The following is a 21,851-nucleotide window of genomic DNA, read 5'->3' as shown; positions in this document are numbered from 1 at the left end:
GCCAGAGATTTTTCTGGCCTGCCGCAAGACGTCCTGGACCCCGGAGTATTGGGCAACAAATCGCTGCACGACTAAGTTCAGGACGTGTGCCATGCACGGTACGTGTGTCATTTTGTTTCAGCGTGCTCAGCAGATTGGCACTGTTGTCGCACACCACTTTACCAACTGTCAAATTGAGCAGGGTTAGCCACTGATCGGCCTGTGACCACAGTGCTGAGGTGGGGCTTTTGGCTTCCAGGCACAACAGCAGCATCACAGTATGCCGTCTCACGTGGCACGTAGAATAGGTTCTGGGTGGCGCAGCGGAAGAGGCAGTAGCAGTGGAAAAGGAGGAGTCAGTCGAGGAGGACGCATGCTTGATGGCCATCAGAATGTTCCACCAGTGGGCAGTAAAAGTTATGTACCTTCCCTGCCTGTGTTTGCTATACCACGTGTCTGTGGTCAGATATATCTTGGCACCGACACTGTGTGCCAGAGATACATTCACTTGCCGCTGAACGTGGCCATATATGTAGCTATCTGCTGCTCCGTCTCTCCCTCTGAACTTCCCTCCTCTTCCTCTCTTGTGGGCACCCATGTGACGTCCATAGACACGTCATGATCGGCGCCTTCACCACCACTGACATTAGAGATCTCAGAGTAGGCAGCAACAGCGGGGACCACCCTCCTTGGGCTGATCTGGATACTGTCGTCAGACTGCTGGGTGGCGAACGCTTATACCTCCTCTCCCTGATCCGATGCCAAGAATGGCTGCGCATCAGTAAGGTCTTGGAATGGATGGGAAAATAATCCCTCTGACCCGAGTGGAGGGGATATGGTGGTGGTGGTGGTGTCTTTGGGGGTGCACACAGCAGAGAGTGAAGAGGGTGCAGATAGAGAGGATGAGGAGGGTGCAGAAGCGGAAGGCTGAGTAAGCCACTCAACCAAGTCTGGTCCGTCCTTCTGATGTAATTGAACGTACCTTCTGCAACTTCCCACTTAGTCTCCAGCCTGGTGCACCTGCCCGACCCCTACCATTCCTGCGGAATGGCCTGCCTCTTCTTCTTCTTGTCATTTTCAAAATGATCCTGTGACAAAAGTCACTATAGAAGAGCAGTATTTGTGGAAGAAGGTATATAATACCCTTGCCTCAATCAGTTTTTTGGGGGGCAACTGGTATATCACACCAATAGAAATTATTTGTTCTAATAGCGTTTGTCACTCTCTGTAGCTGCGGTAACGCAGCAAAACGGCAAACAAATGCTGCACTACCCAAATGCACTATATAGAAAGTATATTATTGGTATATCACACCCCTGCTTCAATTAGTTTTTTTGGGGGGCAACTGATATATCACACCAGGAGAATCTATTTGTTCCAATAGCGATTGTCACTATGTGCAGCTGCAGTAATGCAGCAAAACCGTAAACAACTGCTGCACAATACAAATGCACTATAATATACTTTCTATGTTACAAAGCATATTATAAGTATATTACACCCCTCATTAAGTCACACCTATCGATAGCACACCTATACCAGTCCTTAAAAGGACTTTTGTGGCCCTATTAACTAGCGTTTGGTGTCCCTAACAGTCTGTCCCTGCTCCACACAGCAACCTCTCCCTACACTAGCAAAAGACTGGATATAAAATGGGGGCCTGATCGGGTTTATTAGGTAGGGGGTATGTCCATGTGCTGAAACGTCTCAATTGGCGGTCCTGTACCTCGTGATTGATGTGTCATGGGTCAAAGTTCTTTACAATGTAAAAGAATATGGTGCTGGCGGACATCACCATATGTTTGCGCGTTTGGCAAACCGTGAACGAGCAAAGTTCGCCGCGAAACAACCGCCATGCGAAGTCCATCTCTAATTGTCACCATTCGGCAGAAGGATGACTTTTGGCTTTCCACCTTGTTGGGCCTTCGCTACCGGTCCAAATAGGGGGGATTTTTTAGAGACTTCCTATGTAGTCAGTGTGTGGCTGCCTATCTGCGCCATCGTCCATCCTCTCGCACGTCTGACCAGGGGGGCCCAAACTGTCATTGTGCCACTCTGTGGTCTCCTCATTCTGCTTCCACCTCACCACTATGTCATAGGGCCACTCTGTGGACTTCTCATGCTGTTCCCACCTTCCCCACTTCCTGACTGGGCCACTATTTTGCCTTTCGGCCTGGCTGACATAATAATTTACAGTATTTGACCATTCTTCTGATCTGTCAGAAGGAATGAAAAATGAGACGCACAACGGATCCTGTCTATGTAACAGCTGTAAGGCCTGCATGACATGGTGCCTATTTTGCATCCGAATTGGCTTATGATTTGGTAGCCTAAAGCAGGAGTGAGTACAAAACACAGAAGACATGCAAATATTCCATTCACGTGTCATCTCTGTTTTGGATCCACTCCTGTTTTCTTTGGCTTTGGCCATACTGATGGATTACTGACCAAATGCTGACTGAGTGAAGGCTGATGCTCCACAGACAGGGTCCGTTTTTGGGGGTTATTGTTCTGACGGATCAGAGGAAGGGCAAAATAATCAGTGATGTCAATACAAATTTACTGCTGACACCCACTCCACTCTGTCGGGGGGGGCTCTACTTGTATAAGCGTTTAATAGAACTGGTTGTGTAGGCATCTATGTGGAATCAGCTGATGACAGTGTAAAAGGAGTGCGCTTCTTCTTGATGCTAACATTGATCTTTAAGTCTGAGCTCACACTTGAGTTATTTGGTCAGTTTTGGCTCCGTAACTGCCTAAATAAGTGAAGTGTGCAGTGATTATAAGAGCAAAGCCTGTCATCTGCGTGTCATACTGACTCACAGTATTGTTTCACTATGACAGTAGACTCCCTACTGTTACTGCAATGCAGTGTTCTACACCACTATAAAGGCTCTCTGCAGCCAGTAAATAGTCGTTTTTAACGTGATTCGCAATGAACAAATTAGTCTCAAACCAAATTAGTCTCAAACTGGCCGAATCAAATTTTTTTTTTATTCGCTCATCTCTAGGCCAAACTCTCAAATGCCATTAGTAGTCGATAATCCAATACCTTTGTCGTCCATTATTGGAATTTTAGCGCATTAATATCACGCATTACAGAGCATTTTTCCACCCACTTCAGTCTCTCTAACAAATGTACTAAACACTGTGTAAAAAAGGAGAAATATACATTTACCAAAGTTTGTCCTTCTTCACTGTAGATGTCAATAGCTGGAATTCTATCCACCAGTTTAAAAATGCGTTCAGCTGAAAATTTTGCAGCTCCTAAATTTAATGTGAAGGAATCTGGATGCGCCACTTTACGAGCAGTAAATGTAATCATGAAAAATGTTCTAAAAGAAGACACATCAGAAATAATTTAATTAATAATTTAAAGGGAGTCTTTCACCTATACTGACCAATTATAGAATACTAACACCATTATCAGCATTATAGTCCCCATATTGGAATGCTACTTGCTGTTTAGCTGTTAGTCGCTTATTTTCTTCAAAAAGCACTTTTATTCAATATGCAAATTAGGTCTGAAGGTGCCCAGGGGCGGAGTTCAAGCGGCCGGTGCCCAGGCCCCTCGTCGCTATTCATATGAAACCCCTCCCCTTTTATCTATTTGACCCGCTCTAGGTTCTTCAGAAATCCAGCGCCAGTGCCGTTCCCAAGATTTGCCGCCCCTGCGCACTTCATTCCCTATAATGGGCAGAGGCACAAGAGTGTTTAATGCGCCTGTGCCGAAATGGGTAATGAAGTGCGCAGGCGCGACAAATCTTGTGAACGGCACTGGTGCTGGATTTCTGAAGAACCTAGGGAGGCCCAGAGAGGTAAAAGGGGAGGGGTTTCATACGAATAGCGACGAGGGGTGTGGGCACTGGCTGCTTGAAAACTGCCCCTGGACACCTTCAGACCTAATTTGCATATTGAATAAAAGTGTTTTTTGAAGAAAATAAGCGACGGGCAGCTAAACAGTAAGTAGCATTCCAATATGGGGACCATAATGCTGATAATGGTGTTAGTGTTCTCTAATGGTCAGGATTGGTGAAAGACTCCCTATAAATAGTTAAATGATCATTAAATAATTTACAACTTTACATAAAAGAATAAGTATAAAACAGGAAACGTATAAAATAATGAAACATAGTAGCATATAATGTCATCTAAAGCTTCTTATAACAGCTGCCACCAGCCTTCCCATATTGGCATGTGAGCACAGTAGTCCTATGTCAGCTGGTATCACTTCACATTACACAAACCTGCCAAGAAATGTCTCACTTTGACTGAACAAAAAGGTTCCTTGGTACCCCTTTATTTACATCAGCTCATTTAATATGCCAACTAGTTTCTTGTAGTATCTGAACTTCTCCCACTGAGAAAACATCAGTCATCAGTTCCACTGGCGCCAGGGGCGTAGCTATAGGGGGTGCAGAGGTAGCAGTAGCTACCGGGGCCAGGAGCCTGAGGGGGGCCAAAGACCCTTGTGCCACATAAGACACTGGCATTATAGAAAGTGCATCCTGGTCAATTTACACCTCTGGTTGGAGGGAAGGGGTTAGGTTAAGAATTTGGCATGAGGGGTGCCCTTTCAATGTTTGCCTCAGGCAGCAGGAAGGATATGTGCTCCCCTGCCCCTTGCCAACAAGCACTGAGGGACGGGAGCCCAAGCTGAACTCTTGCACCAGGGCCCATGAGCTTTTTGCTATCCCTCTGACTGGTGCAATGATGACATTGTGCTTATTGATGTCCAGGACTCACATGCTCACAGGACTCTCTGCCTAACACACTGTCAGGCCTTTTCCTGTCTAGGCTTAAAAACCTTCCCCAACTGTCTCCTGACCTTTGGTTCCACCTCACTTATTAACCCTGCTGATACACAGCATTCAAACACTGTAACTTAAGGGTGTATTAGACACCCCAATGCCGCGGACGATTGTGAGGAGGGAAGTGTTCCCTCCAGCAATCACCAGATAGCTATTGGAGGACACAGCTGCTTTTACATGCAGCAATGTCCTCCGTGGCATGGGGAGAAGTGATCGATATGCCATCGCTCGTCCCCATGCAGGACAGTGGTGTTCCGGCAGCAGATCGCTATTAGCGTGATCTGCAAGCGAGACCATTGTGATTTTTACGCATGCTTAAAAATAACAATTGTCCGATGAACGAGCATATGCTTGTTCATCAGGCAATTAGAGGCAGTATTTCACACTAGCATTTAAGTTTTCCGATATCGAGTTCCGTCATAGGGGCTCAATACCGGAAAAAAACGCTTCAGTTTTGTCCGCATTCATTGTCAATGGGGACAAAACTTAACTGAACATAACCAAAATGCATTCCGTTCCATTTAGTTGCATTCCCATACCGGAGAGCAAACCGCAACATGTTGTATTTTGCTTTCCGTCCTGGGATGCGGAGCAAGACGGATCCGGCATTACCCCCAATTCAAGTCAATGGGTATGGATTTGTTTTCTCTGCCACAATAGAAAACGGATCCGTCCCCTATTGTCTTTCAATGGAGTTAATGACGGATCGTCTTGGCTATGTTAAAGATATGTTAAAGATAATACAACCAGATACATCCATAACAGATGCAGATGGTTGTACTATCAGTAACGGAAGCATTTTTTCTGGACCCTGCCGGATCCATCAGAAATGCTAGTGTGAAAGTAGCCTTAGACTGCCAGGTGACTGCTAACGAGTGTTCATAGGAACGATTGTTAGTGATTATCTGCCAGAAAATCTGGCTGTCAATACACCCTTAACTCTACATGCTCGGTGAATACACACTGACATGACAGGGTAAAGGTTCATGCATGTTACCTGCCCCATGTTTGGGAAATGGATGGAGAGAAATTTGTGGGAGCTACCATATGGTAGGCACAAATGGTCAGTCCTTTGTCCATGAGCAAGCTATGCAACAGCATGATTCTGTTTTTTTGCTATCTCATGCAAATCACGCTATCCCTTCTAATTCGCCGGATAAACCTATTACTGAGGCTACTCTGAGAGCTTTACTAGGAAACCTGCAGTTATCATTATAAGCAGATATTCACTCCTTATACCACTGCAAAAGGATATAAAGATACTGGTGCGTGTACTTGGAGAAGAATTTGCTAATGCTAACAGTGAATTAGTGGATAATACAAATGATGAGGAGAATGAGAGTGCAGTAATTGATTTGGAGGACAGGTCTCACCATAACATTATCCGCTTTCTTGGCATCCGGGAAGACTAATGGTGTATTTACATATGCCAAGGAGCAGTTGATTATCAGAAAGGAAGTGTTCCTTCCCTATAACGGCTGCTTGTTAAGTGTAGGGTTAGCGGTGCATTTACATGCAGAGATGACCTCCACAGTATGAGAAGGAGCGATCACTACTATGATCACTCGTTCTCATACAGCTATATTTTTATGGGCAGCAAAGTGCTGTTTAGACAGCAGGATCTTTTGCCCAGAAACGATAATTTACTTGCCTGCACTAATGTCAGTTTCACCCGATGAATGAGCATTTCACCCGTTCATAGGGTGACCAGCTGCAGCTTTAAATGGGCAGATTGTCGGGAATGAGCATTCGCAGGAACATTCATTCTCGATTAATCTTCCACATAAATCCACATAACTACATGTTTTTTGGCTCTTTTGCTCATAATGTGATACTTTGTGTTGGTCTTTTCTGTGCCTTGGAAGACACAATGTCAGGTGTCTTATTCCTTAAATTTGTCCAAGTGAAAGTTGAGGATGATGCACTTCACCAACAGTAAAAATAATGGTATTTCTTTTCAGCAAGTTGATTTATTTAGCAATAAATACCACAGTGCAGCACAAAATACCTCCCCAGCAGCACCACCTGCCACAATGCAGTGCAAAAAAACTAGCAGTAACCAAATACCAAGTGCAGCACAAAAAAATGGTTTTAGGTAGGTGTGGAAAATACTGCAAGGTAAGGATGCTTTCAAAAATAGAAGTTTTAATAGTTTCTTTTTATCATTTACAAAATCCAAAGTGAATGAACAAAAGAGAAATCTAAATCAAATCAATATTTGGTGTGGCCGTTTGCCTTCAAAACACCATCAATTCTTCTAGGTACTCTTGTACACAGTGCTCATTCACTTTGAATTTTGTTAATTGATAAAAATAAACTATTAACGTGTCAATATTTTTAAGAATGCTTTGCAGCATTTTTCAACACCTTCCTAAAGGTTTTGTGAAGTACTGCATAATAAAAAGATTTTGCCAATATTGGTGGACAGCAGCTTGGACTGTCTTCTGTTGCATGCCCTTCCGCTGAGGCAGGCTGTCCCTCCGTTGTGGAGTGTCACTTGCCACATTCTGTCCTCCTCGTCCTTCTCCTCCATCTGTCCAAAAATGAGACGGCGGAGGAGGCTATGGAAGTGAAATGTAGGCACACAGCACCAACCCCACACTCACTCTAGAAGTGGGATGAGAGGTGTAGGCCCCAGAACTTGCTCACATTGATAGCTGCTTTGCCTGCTTCTGTGCCGCTGGATGGATTATTCAGAAATTAGGACTAGGACCAGCTCCTCACCTGATATTGAGCCATGCCTCACAGTTTGAGAAACACGGTAAGACATGTGCTAAACAAGTTTTGCAATACTTTCAAGAGGATACTTTTAATGAATATGATAATGCTTTCTAAATTAGTAATAATTAAAGGAAAGTGATAAAATGGAAGATGCGATACTTTAACAACATTTTGGTCAGTTGTAGGGTGTTATTGGGCTGGAGGATGCATGAAAGGGACCGTATTATGAGTCGTAAATATTATTAAAACATATTTGTTTAATATGTGACATCCAAAAAAGAAATTCAAATACTTACAGGAAAACATTTTCAATATATATATAGCAGTGTGCAACAAGCCATCCTCCGAGGCTAAACACCGGTGCACATATAAGGAATTGCAAACTTTCTGCTATAGCGCATGCCAATCCATAAAAAGGTGCGATCTTTAATGCATTCCTGAAAAAAAACACAAGTACTGAATGTTAGAAAATCTATTTTATGACAAGCAACTACATAAAAACAGCATTTGAACTGCTCATTGGCGCAATGAGTGCCAGAGATGCGACTAAAGCATTTGCCTTTTAATAAATTAGGTGCATCTTATTCTAGTGCAAGGGTGTCAAGACTTGCGGTATGTGAACCCCAGTCTTAATAAATTCTTGCCAATGTTATTTTTGAATCCTTCAGCACATGTACCATTCATAAATTTACGTCTCTGTGATCGGACTTCCACAGATGCTGTGCTACCTCGATGAGGACAAAGTAACAGGCCATTACTGACATACAAAACACTTTAGTAGATTCCCTTTCTACATGACAAAATGAAATAAAATAATAAATACACTCTTTCAAGATTTTATAGCTTTCTATCATGCATGGAAAACCTATGACACAAAATGAAAAACAAAAAAGGTAATATTCTACTGAAAGTGAGACAGGCAAGCCAATTCTCCATCTAAAAGCAAAACAGAACTAGAATCTCATACCCTGGATTACACTTTGCTCAACAAGACATGCAAGATAGCTTTCTTCCAGAAGGCTTATATTCTTCCTAGAAGTATTGCCTGACATATAATACTCAACACAAGCAAGAGCAGTGTTGCCTGACATATAATACTCATCATGACTAGATTTGAGCAAACACGAAATGTAAAGTTCAGGTTCGTACCGAACTTTTGGATTTTTGGACCCTTGACTCGAACCCGAACTTTTCAGTAAAAGTTTGGGTTCGGTGTTCGGCGAGATAATGGCGCTTTTTGAAAGGCTGCAGAGCAGCCAATCAGCAAGCGTTTAACTCGTGTGCCCTTAGAAGCCATCACAGCCATGCCTACTAACAGCATGGCTGTGATTGGCCAGTGCAGCATGTGACCCAGCCTCTATATAAGCTGGAGTCACATAGCGCTCCATGTCACTCTGCTCTGATTAGTGTAGGGAGAGGATGCTGCTGCTGTGAGGGAGAGAATAGGAAAGAATCTTTAATGAGAAGTGCTTGTTAACTCAGCGATCTACCTAGTTTTTTGTTTTGTGGGTGCAGTGCACAATATTTTTACCCTGCCCTGAGCCCAGTGACACAGAAAAATAACTTTTAGCCGTCTGTTAGTTAGGTGGGCATTGGCGGCCATTTAATGCAAGTTCAGTGCATGAGCACAGCATATGTGCATTTGTGACAGTCAAATAAAAGCTTGAAATACTGCAATTATATTCTGGGTTTAAAAAAACACACCAATTTTTGGCAATACCCTACATCAGGGGTCTTTTCAGCATTTGTCAGTGTGAAATACATGTTTGAAATACTGCAATAATATTCTTGGTTTAAAAAAACACCCATTTTGGGCAAAATACTAAATTTGCGGCCTTTGCTGCATCTGTCAGTGTGAAATACAAGCTTGAAATACTGCAATGATATTCTGTGTTTAAAAAAAAAAACACCAATTTTTGGCAATACCTTACATCTGGGGCATTTGCTACATTTGTTAGTGTGAGATACAAGCTTGAAATACTGCAATGATATTCTGTGTTTAAAAAAAAACACACCCATTTTTGGCAATACCCTACATCTGGGGCCTTTACTGCAACTGCCAGTGTGAAATACACGCTTTAGATACTGCTGTTATATTCTGTTATAAAAAAACACCCATTTTGGGCAAAATACATTTGCAGAGAATGAGGAGAGTGTCAAATAAGGGACGTGGCCCCGGTCGTGGTGCTGCTGGTGGAGCTCCTGTTGCAGGGAGAGGACATGGTCGATCTGTGCCAGCTACACGCACAAGTAAAATACGTTCCTCAGGTGTGAATAGGCGACAAAACCTTCAGCGTTATTTGGTCAGGCCTAATGCGGCTCTATGAATGGTGAGGCCAGAACAAGTACAGGCGATAGTAGATTGAGTGGCTGACAGGGCCTCCAGTTCCATTACATTGTCTGCCACCCAGTCTCCTGCTGAAATATCAGAGTTGGCACCTGCAGCCCATGTCCATCAGTCCTACACCTCACCCCCTTGCAAAATCAGCCAAGCAGTCTGAGCCCCAAGTCATGCAGCAGTCTCTTCTGATTTTTGATGACTCTGCTAGCTGGATTTCCCAGGGCCATCCACATAGCCCTGCCCAAGAAGTGGAAGAAATTGAGTGCACTGATGCCCAACCACTTATGTTTCGGGATGAGTACATAGGAGGACCACCGCAGCACGTCTCGGATGATGCCGAAACAGACTGTGCGAGCAGCAGCAGGCGATAGAGTTTCAGCTGCAGCACGCACGGTTGAGTCGCTCTGCGGAACAGCACCACTTTACCACCAATGAGTGGGCCTCCATGCAAGACCTGTGTGCCTTGTTGCTCTGTTTTTAGTACTCCACCAACATGGCCAGTGCCGATAAAGCTGTTCTCAGCGTTACTATCCCACTTCTATGTCTCCTTGAAAAAACGCTTCGGGCGATGATGGAAGAGGATGTCGCACAGGAGGAGGAGGAAGAGGGATAATTTACAAGGGTTTCAGGCCAGTCATTCACAAGTGGCTCCGAGGGTGGGTTCCTGCACCCACAAACGCCAGGTACACAATTGTCCAGCCAGGGCACAGTTCTGGAGGATGAGGAGGTGGAGGATGAGGAGGAGGAACAGTGTTCACAGCAGGGAGGCACCTAGACTAGCTCATGGCCATCACTAGTGATTGGCTGGGGGGATACAGATGACACAGACGATACACCTCCCACAGAGGACAGCTGGTCATTGCCTCTAGGCAGCCTGGCACACATTCTAACTTGTGCTGATTACTGGGTGTCCACACTGCTGGATCCCCGTTACAAGGATTACGTACCATCCTTAATTCCGTCACTGGAGCGTGATCGTAAGATGCACGAGTACAAGCGCACGCTGGTGGACGCGCTGCTGGTGGCATTCCCACCTGACAGCGGGGGGCACAGTGGAAGCACAAGGCAAAGGCAGAGGAGGAGGAGGAGGTCGCCAACCAGCTGGGGCACCACCAGCACCTCAGAAGGCAGGGTTAGCATGGTCGAAATGTGGAAAAGCTTTGTCAGCAAGCCACAACAACCAGCACCACCAGCTGATATGGAACATCTTAGCAGGAGGCAGCCTTTCAGCAACATGGTGGAGCAGTAGGTGTGCACACGCCTACACGTACTGAATGATGGGTCTGCCCCTTCAATTTCTGGATCTCCAAATTGGGCACATGGCCTGAGCTTGCCTTTTACGCCTTGGAGGTGCTATCCTGCCCTGGAGCCAGTGTATTGTCTGAACGTGTGTTTAGCACGGCAGGGGGCGTTATCACAGACAAGCACAGCCGCTTGTCCACAGCCAACTTGGACAAGCTCACGTTCATTAAAATGAACCAGGCATGGATCCCACAGGACTTGTCCGTACTTTGTGCACAATAGACATGTATATCGGCCTTACCCAACCATTGTTATACTACAGTGCAATTGCTCATTGTTGTATTTTTTATATTTCCCACTCTTTTGGAGTGTACCCTAATAAAAAATAAAATAAAAAAATAAAAATAAAAAAAGTGTTGGCTACCTTATCCTCCTTCACAGCCGCTTCCACCTACACCACTACGCCCACCACCTCCTCAATCTCCTACTCCATATGGACCTTCACCTCATACATCAAGATTATTTTTTTTTATTTGTACGTATTTTATTTTATATGTCATTTCACTAACTTGTCTGTTACATTTTCGGGTGAAATTCCCAAATTTCTAGTGAACAAGGAAATACATTTCACTAATTTGTCTGTTACATTCTTGGGTGACATTTTACCATTTTTTTGATGTGAATAAAACCCTGCTCTCCATAGGTGACAGGGACCGAAATTTTTAAAAATATTCTATTCCATTGGTGGGTGATATTAACCCATTTTTGGCGATGAAAAACACCTGCTCTGCATAGATGACAGGGAATTAAATTTCAAAAATTTGTCTTTAATTGACACACGCCCCTCCTTTCATTAGATGTTTCAACTTTAACAACTTGTCCCACATTTCCGCTCGATGACATTTAATTTCATACATTGATCTCCCTTGGATGTGGTATTCTCACGCTCCCTCTCTGGCGTGGAACCCTGATTCGCTGTTGACCGTGATCAACATGGTAGGCACAGAAAAGAACATCAAAAGTTGATAGAGAAAATATCCAAATGGATCGTGGAAGTCACGGGGACATGCGATCAGGCAGAAGTTATCTAGAGTCAACAAAGCTCTCCTGTCTAACGTTTCCAAATCCAAAATACCCCAGTGACATTCCCTATAATTTTTTATTAATCATTCCAATAACAGTCCATCTTAAGAGTCCTGTATTGTTATTTATCGTCAATACCTTCCAGAGTCGGGAGTGGGTAATTGCCACGCACCCCCTCCTTTACTTGGAAGCTTCGGCTTCAATAATTTGTCCCACATTTCCGCTCAATCACATTTAATTTGACCTCCCTTGGATGTGGTATCCCTTTCTCACGCTCCCTCTCCATTGTGGAACCCTGATTCGCTGCTAACCGTGATCAACATGGTAGGCGCAGAAAAGAACATCAAAAGTTGATAGAGCAGATATCCTATGGACATCACGGGGACGTGCAACATGGTGGAGCAGTATGTGTGCACACACCTACACATACTGACTGATGGGTCTGCCCCCTTCAACTTCTGGGTCTCCAAATGAGGCACATGGCCTGAGCTTGGCCTTTATGCCGTTGAGGTACTGGCCTTCCCTGCAGCCAGTGTATTGTCTGAACGTTTGTTTAGCACAGCTGGAGGGGGTTATCACAGGTTATATTTCCCAATGTTTTGGGGTGTACCCTAATTTAAACCAAAAAAGAAAAAAAATTACAACCAAAAATTAGTGTTAGCTACCTCCTCCTCCACCGCCGCTTCCACCTACACCGCCATATCCACTGCCCTCCTCAACCTCCTACTCCATATGGATCTCGTCCTCCTAGATCAAGATTATTATTTTTTTATTTGTATGTATTTTATGTTATTTTAAGTAATTTCCCTATCCACATTTGTTTGCAGAGCACTTGCCATGCTCTTAACCACATTTTGCTGCCATTTGCAGCCCTCTAGCCCTTTATATGACCTTTAGAGCCATTTTAGTGCTTCATAGTTCGGGTGCCCATTGACTTCAATGGGGTTCGGGTTCAAGTTCAGGTCAAGTTCGGGTCCCGAACTCGAACTTTTTTGTGAAGTTCAGCCGAACCCGAGCATCCAGGTGTCCGCTCAACTCTAATCATGACCATTTTTTTCATCTCCCTAATGATAAAGAGATATTCTGGTTATCGTGTCTCAATGAGAGAAGTCCAATTAATTATTCCCAGCAGACATACTTGCTTCAACCTTGTATTTTTATTCCTTAAAAAATGTCCATCAACAGGACGCATTTCGGCTCATGTAGCCTCTCAACTGTACCGTTGAGAAAGGCTACATGAGCTGAAACGCATCCTGTTGATGGACATTTTTTCTAGAATAAAAATACAAGGTTGAAGCAAGTACGTCTGCTGGGGATAATTAATGGAATTTTGCTGTGGGAATTGCCCCTTTTCCCGTGCAGTGACAAAGGGATCGTGAGCTGTTGAATTTGGTTCCCTAATGAGAGAAGAGTCATCCTGGAAGGTATATTCTTATTTTCCTGTCCTGCGTGACCTCAAAACAACACATGATCTATGCTGTGGTGGTCGGATGTATGATGAAATCATTAACCACTTTATGGTGCTCGTACAGATGCTCTAGCATACAGTATGCAAGATGGAATTCCCGTGAGTTAGAATAGCGCAGGTCAAGCAGTGCAAAGGCAGACAGTACTGTCGCTGCAAGTCCACAGGGACCTTCGTAGCCACATAAAAATGGATGAAATGTGCAGACACTCTTCTGGACGTGGGATTACCTTCTGCAAGCCACAATCCTTTTAAAAAAATTATTGCACCACTAAATTTATTATGTATCCCATGCATGGAAAATGTGTTATTTCCCACAAATGTAGCACAGCCACAATTCTTCTGCCATTGTCACTGACAGTTATGGTTGGCGAATATATTTGCCGCGTGATGAAGATTAGCAACTGATCTGCTGTTTGGCTTCTCTAACCAGGGCTAATAATTTTTAAAACACCATGGCAACACTGTAGAGAGATAGAGTTAAAGAAATGCTCTTTCATGTTTGTGTTGAGGACAGGAAGATGTCATTGAGTAGGGAGTGGAGGAGGCGGATAAGCTCCTGATATGGGAACCGGACCGACACAAAAGTAGAGATATCAACAAGAACCTGGCCTCATTGCTGCCTTGCAAAACATTGACCCAGGGGGGCGTGAAAGAGATGAACTTTCCCTGTCCTTAACAGCTGCTCTATGAGTCAGTGGTGGCATCTTGTGGTAGCGTGGCAATTCAAAGGAGTGTCCCAAATTTCCTGCCATGCTACAAGATTTTTTTTTTGTATAAATAATGAAAGGCAAGACCATTTTAAACAATTTTGAAGAAGACAAGATGGAACTTAACCCCTTAAGGACTTAGGATGTACCGGTACGCCATGTTTGCCGAGTCAATAAGGACCCAGGACGTACCGGTACGTCCTAAGTTTAAAACTACATTGCAGGGCGGCGGCGGTTAATCAGAACAGGATGTCCGCTGAAATCATTCAGCGGGCATCCTGTCACAACGCCGGGGTGGGGGTCTTGTGACCCCCCCGCATCGGTGATCGCCGCAAACCGCAGGTCAATTCAGACCTGCGGTTTGTGGCTTTTACCTGGTGCGGCGGCGGTGGTGCCATCGGGTCCCCATGGGGCTGTAGGGGGGACCCGATGGCATGGAAGGCAGCGCGATGCCTTCCTGAGGCATTGCGCTGCCTTCCGGTGACGAGCCTGTGAGATCTAGCCCCCTGGATCTCACAGGCCGGAAGCTGTATGAGTAATACACACAGCCAATGCATTCCAATACAGAGGTATTGGAATGAATTGTAAAGGGAATTAGACCCCCAAAAGTTCAAGTCCCAAAGTGGGACAAAAAATAAAGTGAAAAAAAAGTTGAAAAAATAAAGTTTTCCCCCCAAAAAATTTAGTTTCAAGTAAAAATAAACAAAAACGTCATTTTCCCCCAAAAAAGTTAAAAAAAAAAAAATAGGGAAAAAAAAAAGTATACATATTAGGTATCGCTGTGTCCGTATCGACCGGCTCTATAAACATATCACATGACCTAACCCCTCAGAGGAACACCGTAAAAAATAAAAACTGTGCTAAATAAACCATTTTTTTGTCACCTTACATCACAAAAAGTCCAACAGCAAGCGATCAAAAAGGCGTTTGCCCACCAAAATAGTACCAATCTAACCATCACCTCATCCCGCAAAAAATGAGCCCCTACCTGAGACAATCACCCAAAAACTGAAAAAACTATGGCTCAGAATATGGAGACATTAAAACATCATTTTTTTGTTTTAAAAAAGCTGTTATTGTGTAAAACTTACCGTATTTTTCGCCCTATAAAACACACTTTTTTCCCCCAAAAGTGGGAGGAAAATGGCAGTGTGTCTTACGGGGCGAAGGCTGCCATTTTTACACTGATACACCGCCGACCGCAAGCTGCACAGCGCGGCCAGTGTGTGTATCAGCAAGGGGGGAGCAGGGGCTGGGTGCCGGCCTTTAGTTTTGTAATGGCAGCGGGGCCCAGTGCAGTCACTGTATTCTTTTGCACCGGGCCCCGCTCACTGTACTAATGCTATCTACTGTAACTGCAGGCAGGCAATGGTTAACTATAGATATGTTCGATCCAGCGCTGAGCAGCCTATACTTACGATCATAGCAGGCTGGATGCTGGAGGCAGGAGGCTGGGCGGGTGGGCACTGGCAGCGTAACTTCCTACGTCACGTGCCTGCTCCGCCCACTTTATGAATGAAGCAGGCGGCGCAAGCACGTGACGTAGGAAGTTACGCTGCCAGTGCCCGCCCGCCCGCCTCCTGTCTCCAGCCTTCAGCCTGCTATGATCGTAAGTACAGGCTGCTCAGCGCTGGATCAAACATATCTATAGTTAACCATGCATGCCTGCAGTTACAGTAGATAGCATTAGTACAGTGAGCGGGGCCCGGTGCAATGTAATACAATTACTGCACTGGGCCCCCGCTGCCATTTAAAAACTAGTGTAGATGCCAGCCCCCACCCCCTGTATTGGGGTCATTCACAGTGGCTGACACTGTTATGGGGGGGATCTGTGGATGTCAAATAGCATAAGATGCTATTTATCTGTCATCCACAGATCCCCCCATAGTGTCAGCCACAGACCCCCATAACAGTGTCAGCCACAGACCCCCATAACAGTGCCATCAACAGACCCCCATAACAGTGCCACCCACAGACCCCTATAACAGTGCTATCCACAGACCCCCATAATAGTGTCATTCACAGGCTACCATTAGTTCAAAGCCCACCAAAAGCACACCTTTTGGTTCAAAATATTTTTTTTATTTTCCTCCTAAAAAACCTAGGTGTGTCGTATGGGCCGGTGCGTCTTATAGGGAGAAAAATACGGTACATAAATAAATAAAAAAGTATACATATTAGGTATCGCCGCGTCCGTATCGACCGGCTCTATAAAAATATCACAAGACCTAATCCCTGAGATGAACACCGTAAAAAAAAAAAAAAAAAAAAAAAAAAAAAACTGTGCAAAATAAAAAAAAAATTGTCACCTTACATCACAAAAAGTGTAATAGCAAGCGATCAAAAAGTCACACGCACCCCAAAATAGTGCCAATAAAACCGTCATCTCATCCCGCAAAAATCCTATCCTACCAAAGGTAATCTCCCAAAAACTGAAAAAATTATGGCTCTCAGACTAAGGAAACACTAAAACATGATTTTTTTTGCTTCAAAAATGAAATCATTGTGTAAAACTTACATAAATAAATAAAAAAGTATACATATTAGGTATCGCAGCGTCCGTGACAACCTGGTCTATAAAAATATCACATGATCTAACCTGTCAGATGAATGTTGTAAATAACAAAAAATAAAAACAGTGCCAAAACAGCTATTTCTTGTTACCTTGCCTCACAAAAAGTGTAATATAGAGCAACCAAAAATCATATGTACCCTGAACTAGTACCAACAATACTGCCACCCTATCCCGTAGTTTCTAAAATGGGGTCACTTTTTTGGAGTTTCTACTCTAGGGGTGCATCAGGGGGGCTTCAAATGGTACATGGTGTAAAAAAAAAAACAGTCCAGAAAAACCTGCCTTCCAAAAACCGTATGGCATTCCTTTCCTTCTGCGCCCTGTCTTGTGCCCGTACAGAGGTTTACGACCACATATGGGGTGTTTCTGTAAACTACAGAATCAGGGCCATAAATATTGAGTTTGGTTTGGCTGTTAACCCTTGCTTTGTAACTGGAAAAAAATTATTAAAATGGAAAATCAGCAAAAAAAGTGAAATTTTGAAATTGTATCTCTATTTTCCATTAATTCTTGTGGAACACCTAAAGGGTAAACAAAGTTTGTAAAATCAGTTTTGAATACCTTGAGGGGTGTAGTTTATAGAATGGGGTCATTTTTGGATGGTTTCTATTATGTAAGCCTCGCAAAGTGACTTCAGACCTGAACTGGTCCCTAAAAATTGGGTTTTTGAAAATTTCAGAAAAATTTCAAGATTTGCTTCTAAACTTCTAAGCCTTGTAACATCCCCAAAAAATAAAATATCATTCCTAAAATGATCCAAACATGAAGTAGACATATGGGGAATGTAAAGTAATAAGTATTTTTGGAGGTATTACTACGTATTATAGAAGTAGAGAAATTGAAACTTGGAAATTTGCAATTTTTTTTGGTAAATTTGGTATTTTTTTATAAATAAAAATGAATTTTTTTTACTTCATTTTACCAGTGTCATGAAGTACAATTTGTGATAAAAAAAACAGTCTCAGAATGGCCTGGATAAGTCAAAGCGTTTTAAAGTTATCAGCACTTAAAGTGACGCTGGTCAGATTTGCAAAAAAAGGCCAAGTCCTTAAGGTGAAATAGGGCTGAGTCCTTAAGGGGTTAAGGACAAGATAATAAAAAAAAAAAATTACTAAAAAAGTTTTTTTTGTAAAAAAATAAAATAATCACAGCTGGACGGAATCCAATACAATAACAGCCAGCACTGTGGAGAAAAATTATCACATACCCATACAAAGCCCCCCACCAGCATAATTTTAACCACCACCGCTCCCATCATTTACGCTTGCCCAAGGTCTAATACAGCTTTTGGACATACATCAATAATCAATACCTCTACTAATAAGGAGGTTGTTCGAAAACCAGTTTGACCGGTTTGATCAGGTTGTTTGCTCTTTGTTTTTACCATTTTTGTGTTTTCATTTATTGTGCACTCTTCTAGGTAAAACATATGAGCAGCATGGATGTTTTCAACTATAGGGATACCAAAATAAGACATTATAATTCAAAAAAGGTTGAAATATGTTGTAGGTGATAAATTCCTATACAGATATATGTAGCCCCTCTACTTTTAATCCTCCTGTAATGGGGCTACCATAGAGGTTTTTAGAAATGTCGTCATTAACAAATGAGGAAACACAATCTTAGTATCAAAGACAAAAATGCACTAAAACAATTTGTGAAAGATAACAGTGTAGTTCTGAAACCAGGAAAGGGGGGAGGGGTTGTTTTCATGAAGCCAGAACATTATACAGTGAAGATGAATCAGATGTTAGAAGAAAACACGCATAAAAACTTTGATTAGACCCCACACAAAAATATCTAAAAGAGATATTGATAATTCTGGATGATGGCAAAAAGTTGGAAGGAATACAAAACATATCTATAAAATGTCCCCAAAGATACCAGTTATATACTTCCTGCCAAAAGTGCACAAAAACCAGCAGCATTCACCTCCCAGACCTATAGTCTCTGGCATCTAGGCAACTATGTGTATTTTTTTCTCTCCAAAAGTATGTTGCCTATGCCTTCCTTTTTGCGCAATTCCACTGATGTCATTCCACAGCTTAAATACATACAGCTGATATGACATCATTGTATAATGTGATTCCACGTGATGAAGGGGTTAAGGTGATACAGACAATTGTAGATAGAAATTAAAACATGGCACAACCATTTTTGGTGGAGAGTGATTTTTATTTTCAACAGGTGCGTGTGGCTATGGGATCAAAATTTGCGTCCAGCTATGCAAACCTTTATATGTCGCTGTGGGAGGAGTCACTTGTCTATGGGACACCACCAGCTGAATTGTTACTTTGGTGTCGTTACATAGATTAAACTGTTTCATCCTATGGAGGGGTAGAATTAAAAGTTTAGAAGGCTTGAAAGTTATCGGTATTTGTCAGGTAGACTCGCATTGGAGAGGGGGTGAAATCATTAAAACTTTGTGACAAAAAGAAACTTAATATATTTTTCTGATGAAACCCATTTGGAAATTGACATTAATTGCTTTACTTGAGTCTTTGGACTATGTTCAAGCAGTGCCATTTTGAAGCCTTTATTTTTCTACGTCTTTGGCTGGGATCCTCTGGATAAGTAGTTCACTTGATGCCCCCTGTGACGAATACCAGACCTCGTGCCCGCTTGACGTCGCCTACGTCGAGCTCACGAGAAGCGTTATGGTCACAGGTTACCAAGAACGTGACGTTACGCCCTCCAGAGGAGCAGGTAAGGTCAGCTTGATACGGTTTACACATACACCTCCTGTCCACGCGGGCACAGAGGCAACAGGCTGAGAGAGCCTTTTCACTGCTGCAGTGAAAACAGCTCTGGCTCAGCCCAGGTATCTGCCACCAGCTTCTTGTTTGATATAAGCCCGGTCCACTAACGGGATTATACAGGGTGAGAAACCAACTCGCGGTAGCTTATAACTAGGCCGAAACACAGACTAGGGCACACTAGATATAACACAATATACACAGAGATAATATACAGTGGTCTGAGGTTACAGATACAGGTTATATGGGTACAGCAGGGTTAAGCAGAGCAAAAGTCAGTTACCGGGTAAGGCTACTTTCACATTTGCGTTCGGGGCTCCGCTTGTGAGCTCCGTTTAATGCCTCTCACAAGCGGCCCCGAACGCATCCGTCCAGCCCCAATGCATTCTGAGTGGATGCGGATCCGCTCAGAATGCATCAGTCTGGCAGCGTTCAGCCTCCGCTCCGCTCAGCAGGCGGACACCTGAACGCTGCTTGCAGCGTTCGGGTGTCCGCCTGGCCATGCGGAGGCAAATGGATCCGTCCAGACTTACAATGTAAGTCAATGGGGACGGATCCGTTTGAAGTTGACACAATATGGCTCAATTTTCAAACTGATCTGTCCCCCATTGACTTTCAATGTAAAGTCTGGACGGATCCGTCTGAACAACTTTCACACTTAGAATTTTTTCTAAACTATAATGCAGACAGATCCGTTCTGAACGGATCTAAAACATCTGCATTATAGGAGAGGATCCGTCTGTGCAGACATCAGACGGATCCTCTCTGAACGCTAGTGTGAAAGTAGCCTTAGATGAAAGTTCCTTTCGGTTGTGGTGTGTTCTTTGCTGTAGTCACATGAAAGGCAGAGATCTCAACTAGAAACATAGAATGTGTCGGCAGATAAGAACCATTTGGCCGATCTAGTCTGCCCAATATACTGAATACTATGGATACCCCCCGGCCCTATCTTATATGAAGGATGGCCTTATGCCTATCCCATGCAGGCTTAAACTCCTTCACTGTATTTGCAGCTACCACTTCTGCAGGAAGGCTATTCCATGCATCCACTACTCTCTCAGTAAAGTAATACTTCCTGATATTACTTTTAAACCTTTGCCCCTCTAATTTAAAACTATGTCCTCTTGTAGCAGTTTTTCTTCTTTTAAATATTCTCTCCTCTTTTACCTTGTTGATTCCCTTTATGTATTTAAAAGTTTCTATCATATCCCCTCTGTCTTGTCTTTCTTCCAAGCTATACATGTTAAGGGCCTTTAATCTTTCCTGGTAAGTTTTATCCTGCAATCCATGTACTAGTTTAGTAGCTCTTCTCTGAACTCTCTCCAAAATATCAATATCCTTCTGGACATATGGTCTCCAGTACTGCGCACAATACTCCAAATGAGGTCTCACTAGTGCTCTGTAGAGCGGCATGAGCACCTCCCTCTTTCCACTGGTAATGCCTCTCCCTTTACACCCAAGCATTCTGCTAGCATTTCCTGCTGCTCTATGACATTGTCTGCCTACCTTTAAGTCTTCTGAAATAATGACCCCTAAATCCCTTTCCTCAGATACTGAGGTTAGGACTGTATCACTGATTTTATATTCTGCTCTTGAGTTTTTACGCCCCAGGTGCATTATCTTGAACTTATCAACATTCAATTTTAGTTGCCAGATTTTTGACCATTCCTCTAGTTTTCCTAAATCCTTTTCCATTTGGTGTATCCCTCCAGGAACATCAACCCTGTTACAAATCTTCCTGGGTCCGCCTAAACACAATACACAATGTGATCCTTCTTCAGAGAAAGACACGCCCGCTTGCAGGTACAAGCCTTTTAACCTGTAGCTGGCCCCTCCTGGCCTTTGGGAGGGGTCCACCCCCCTCTGCTGGACTGGCTGCAAATGACCCACACAACCCTTTAGGGTTTATAGCTCCAGTCCAGAAGGTCACAGCGAGATGGTTCTGGGACCAACGGATCCGCCTGGGTTCCAGATATAACTAGAGTCCAAACATGGTGCCACTATTGGGTTTATGTGGGGAGATATGGATATCTCCTATCCCTGGCATGCCACCATCAAACAAAACATATGGGCATGTTCACCGTGGCCACCGGGACACAAATATGTATCCGGTTTGCGCCTGCGATGGCAGGGCGATTCATAATTCCTTATGAAATGTAGGTGCCAAC

At 43.5% G+C, this 21,851-nt stretch overlaps 1 protein-coding gene across 1 annotated transcript in view; it reads right to left on the bottom strand.

Moving 5' to 3' along the window:
- The window catches only part of LOC121002307 (ATP-dependent translocase ABCB1-like), a 308,011-nt gene that overhangs the window by 34,589 nt on the left and 251,571 nt on the right, over positions 1–21,851 (bottom strand). The window contains exons 23-24 of the mRNA XM_040433708.1: positions 7,808–7,948; positions 3,158–3,314 (exon numbers count right to left, since the gene is read on the bottom strand). Of these exons, the coding sequence (XP_040289642.1) occupies positions 3,158–3,314; positions 7,808–7,948 (298 nt within the window). The remainder of the gene's footprint in view (positions 1–3,157; positions 3,315–7,807; positions 7,949–21,851) is intronic.

Source organism: Bufo bufo, chromosome 5 (assembly GCF_905171765.1).
Source record: "Bufo bufo chromosome 5, aBufBuf1.1, whole genome shotgun sequence".
Classification (NCBI taxonomy): domain Eukaryota; kingdom Metazoa; phylum Chordata; class Amphibia; order Anura; family Bufonidae; genus Bufo; species Bufo bufo.
This window is presented reverse-complemented; position numbering and strand designations above follow the sequence as displayed.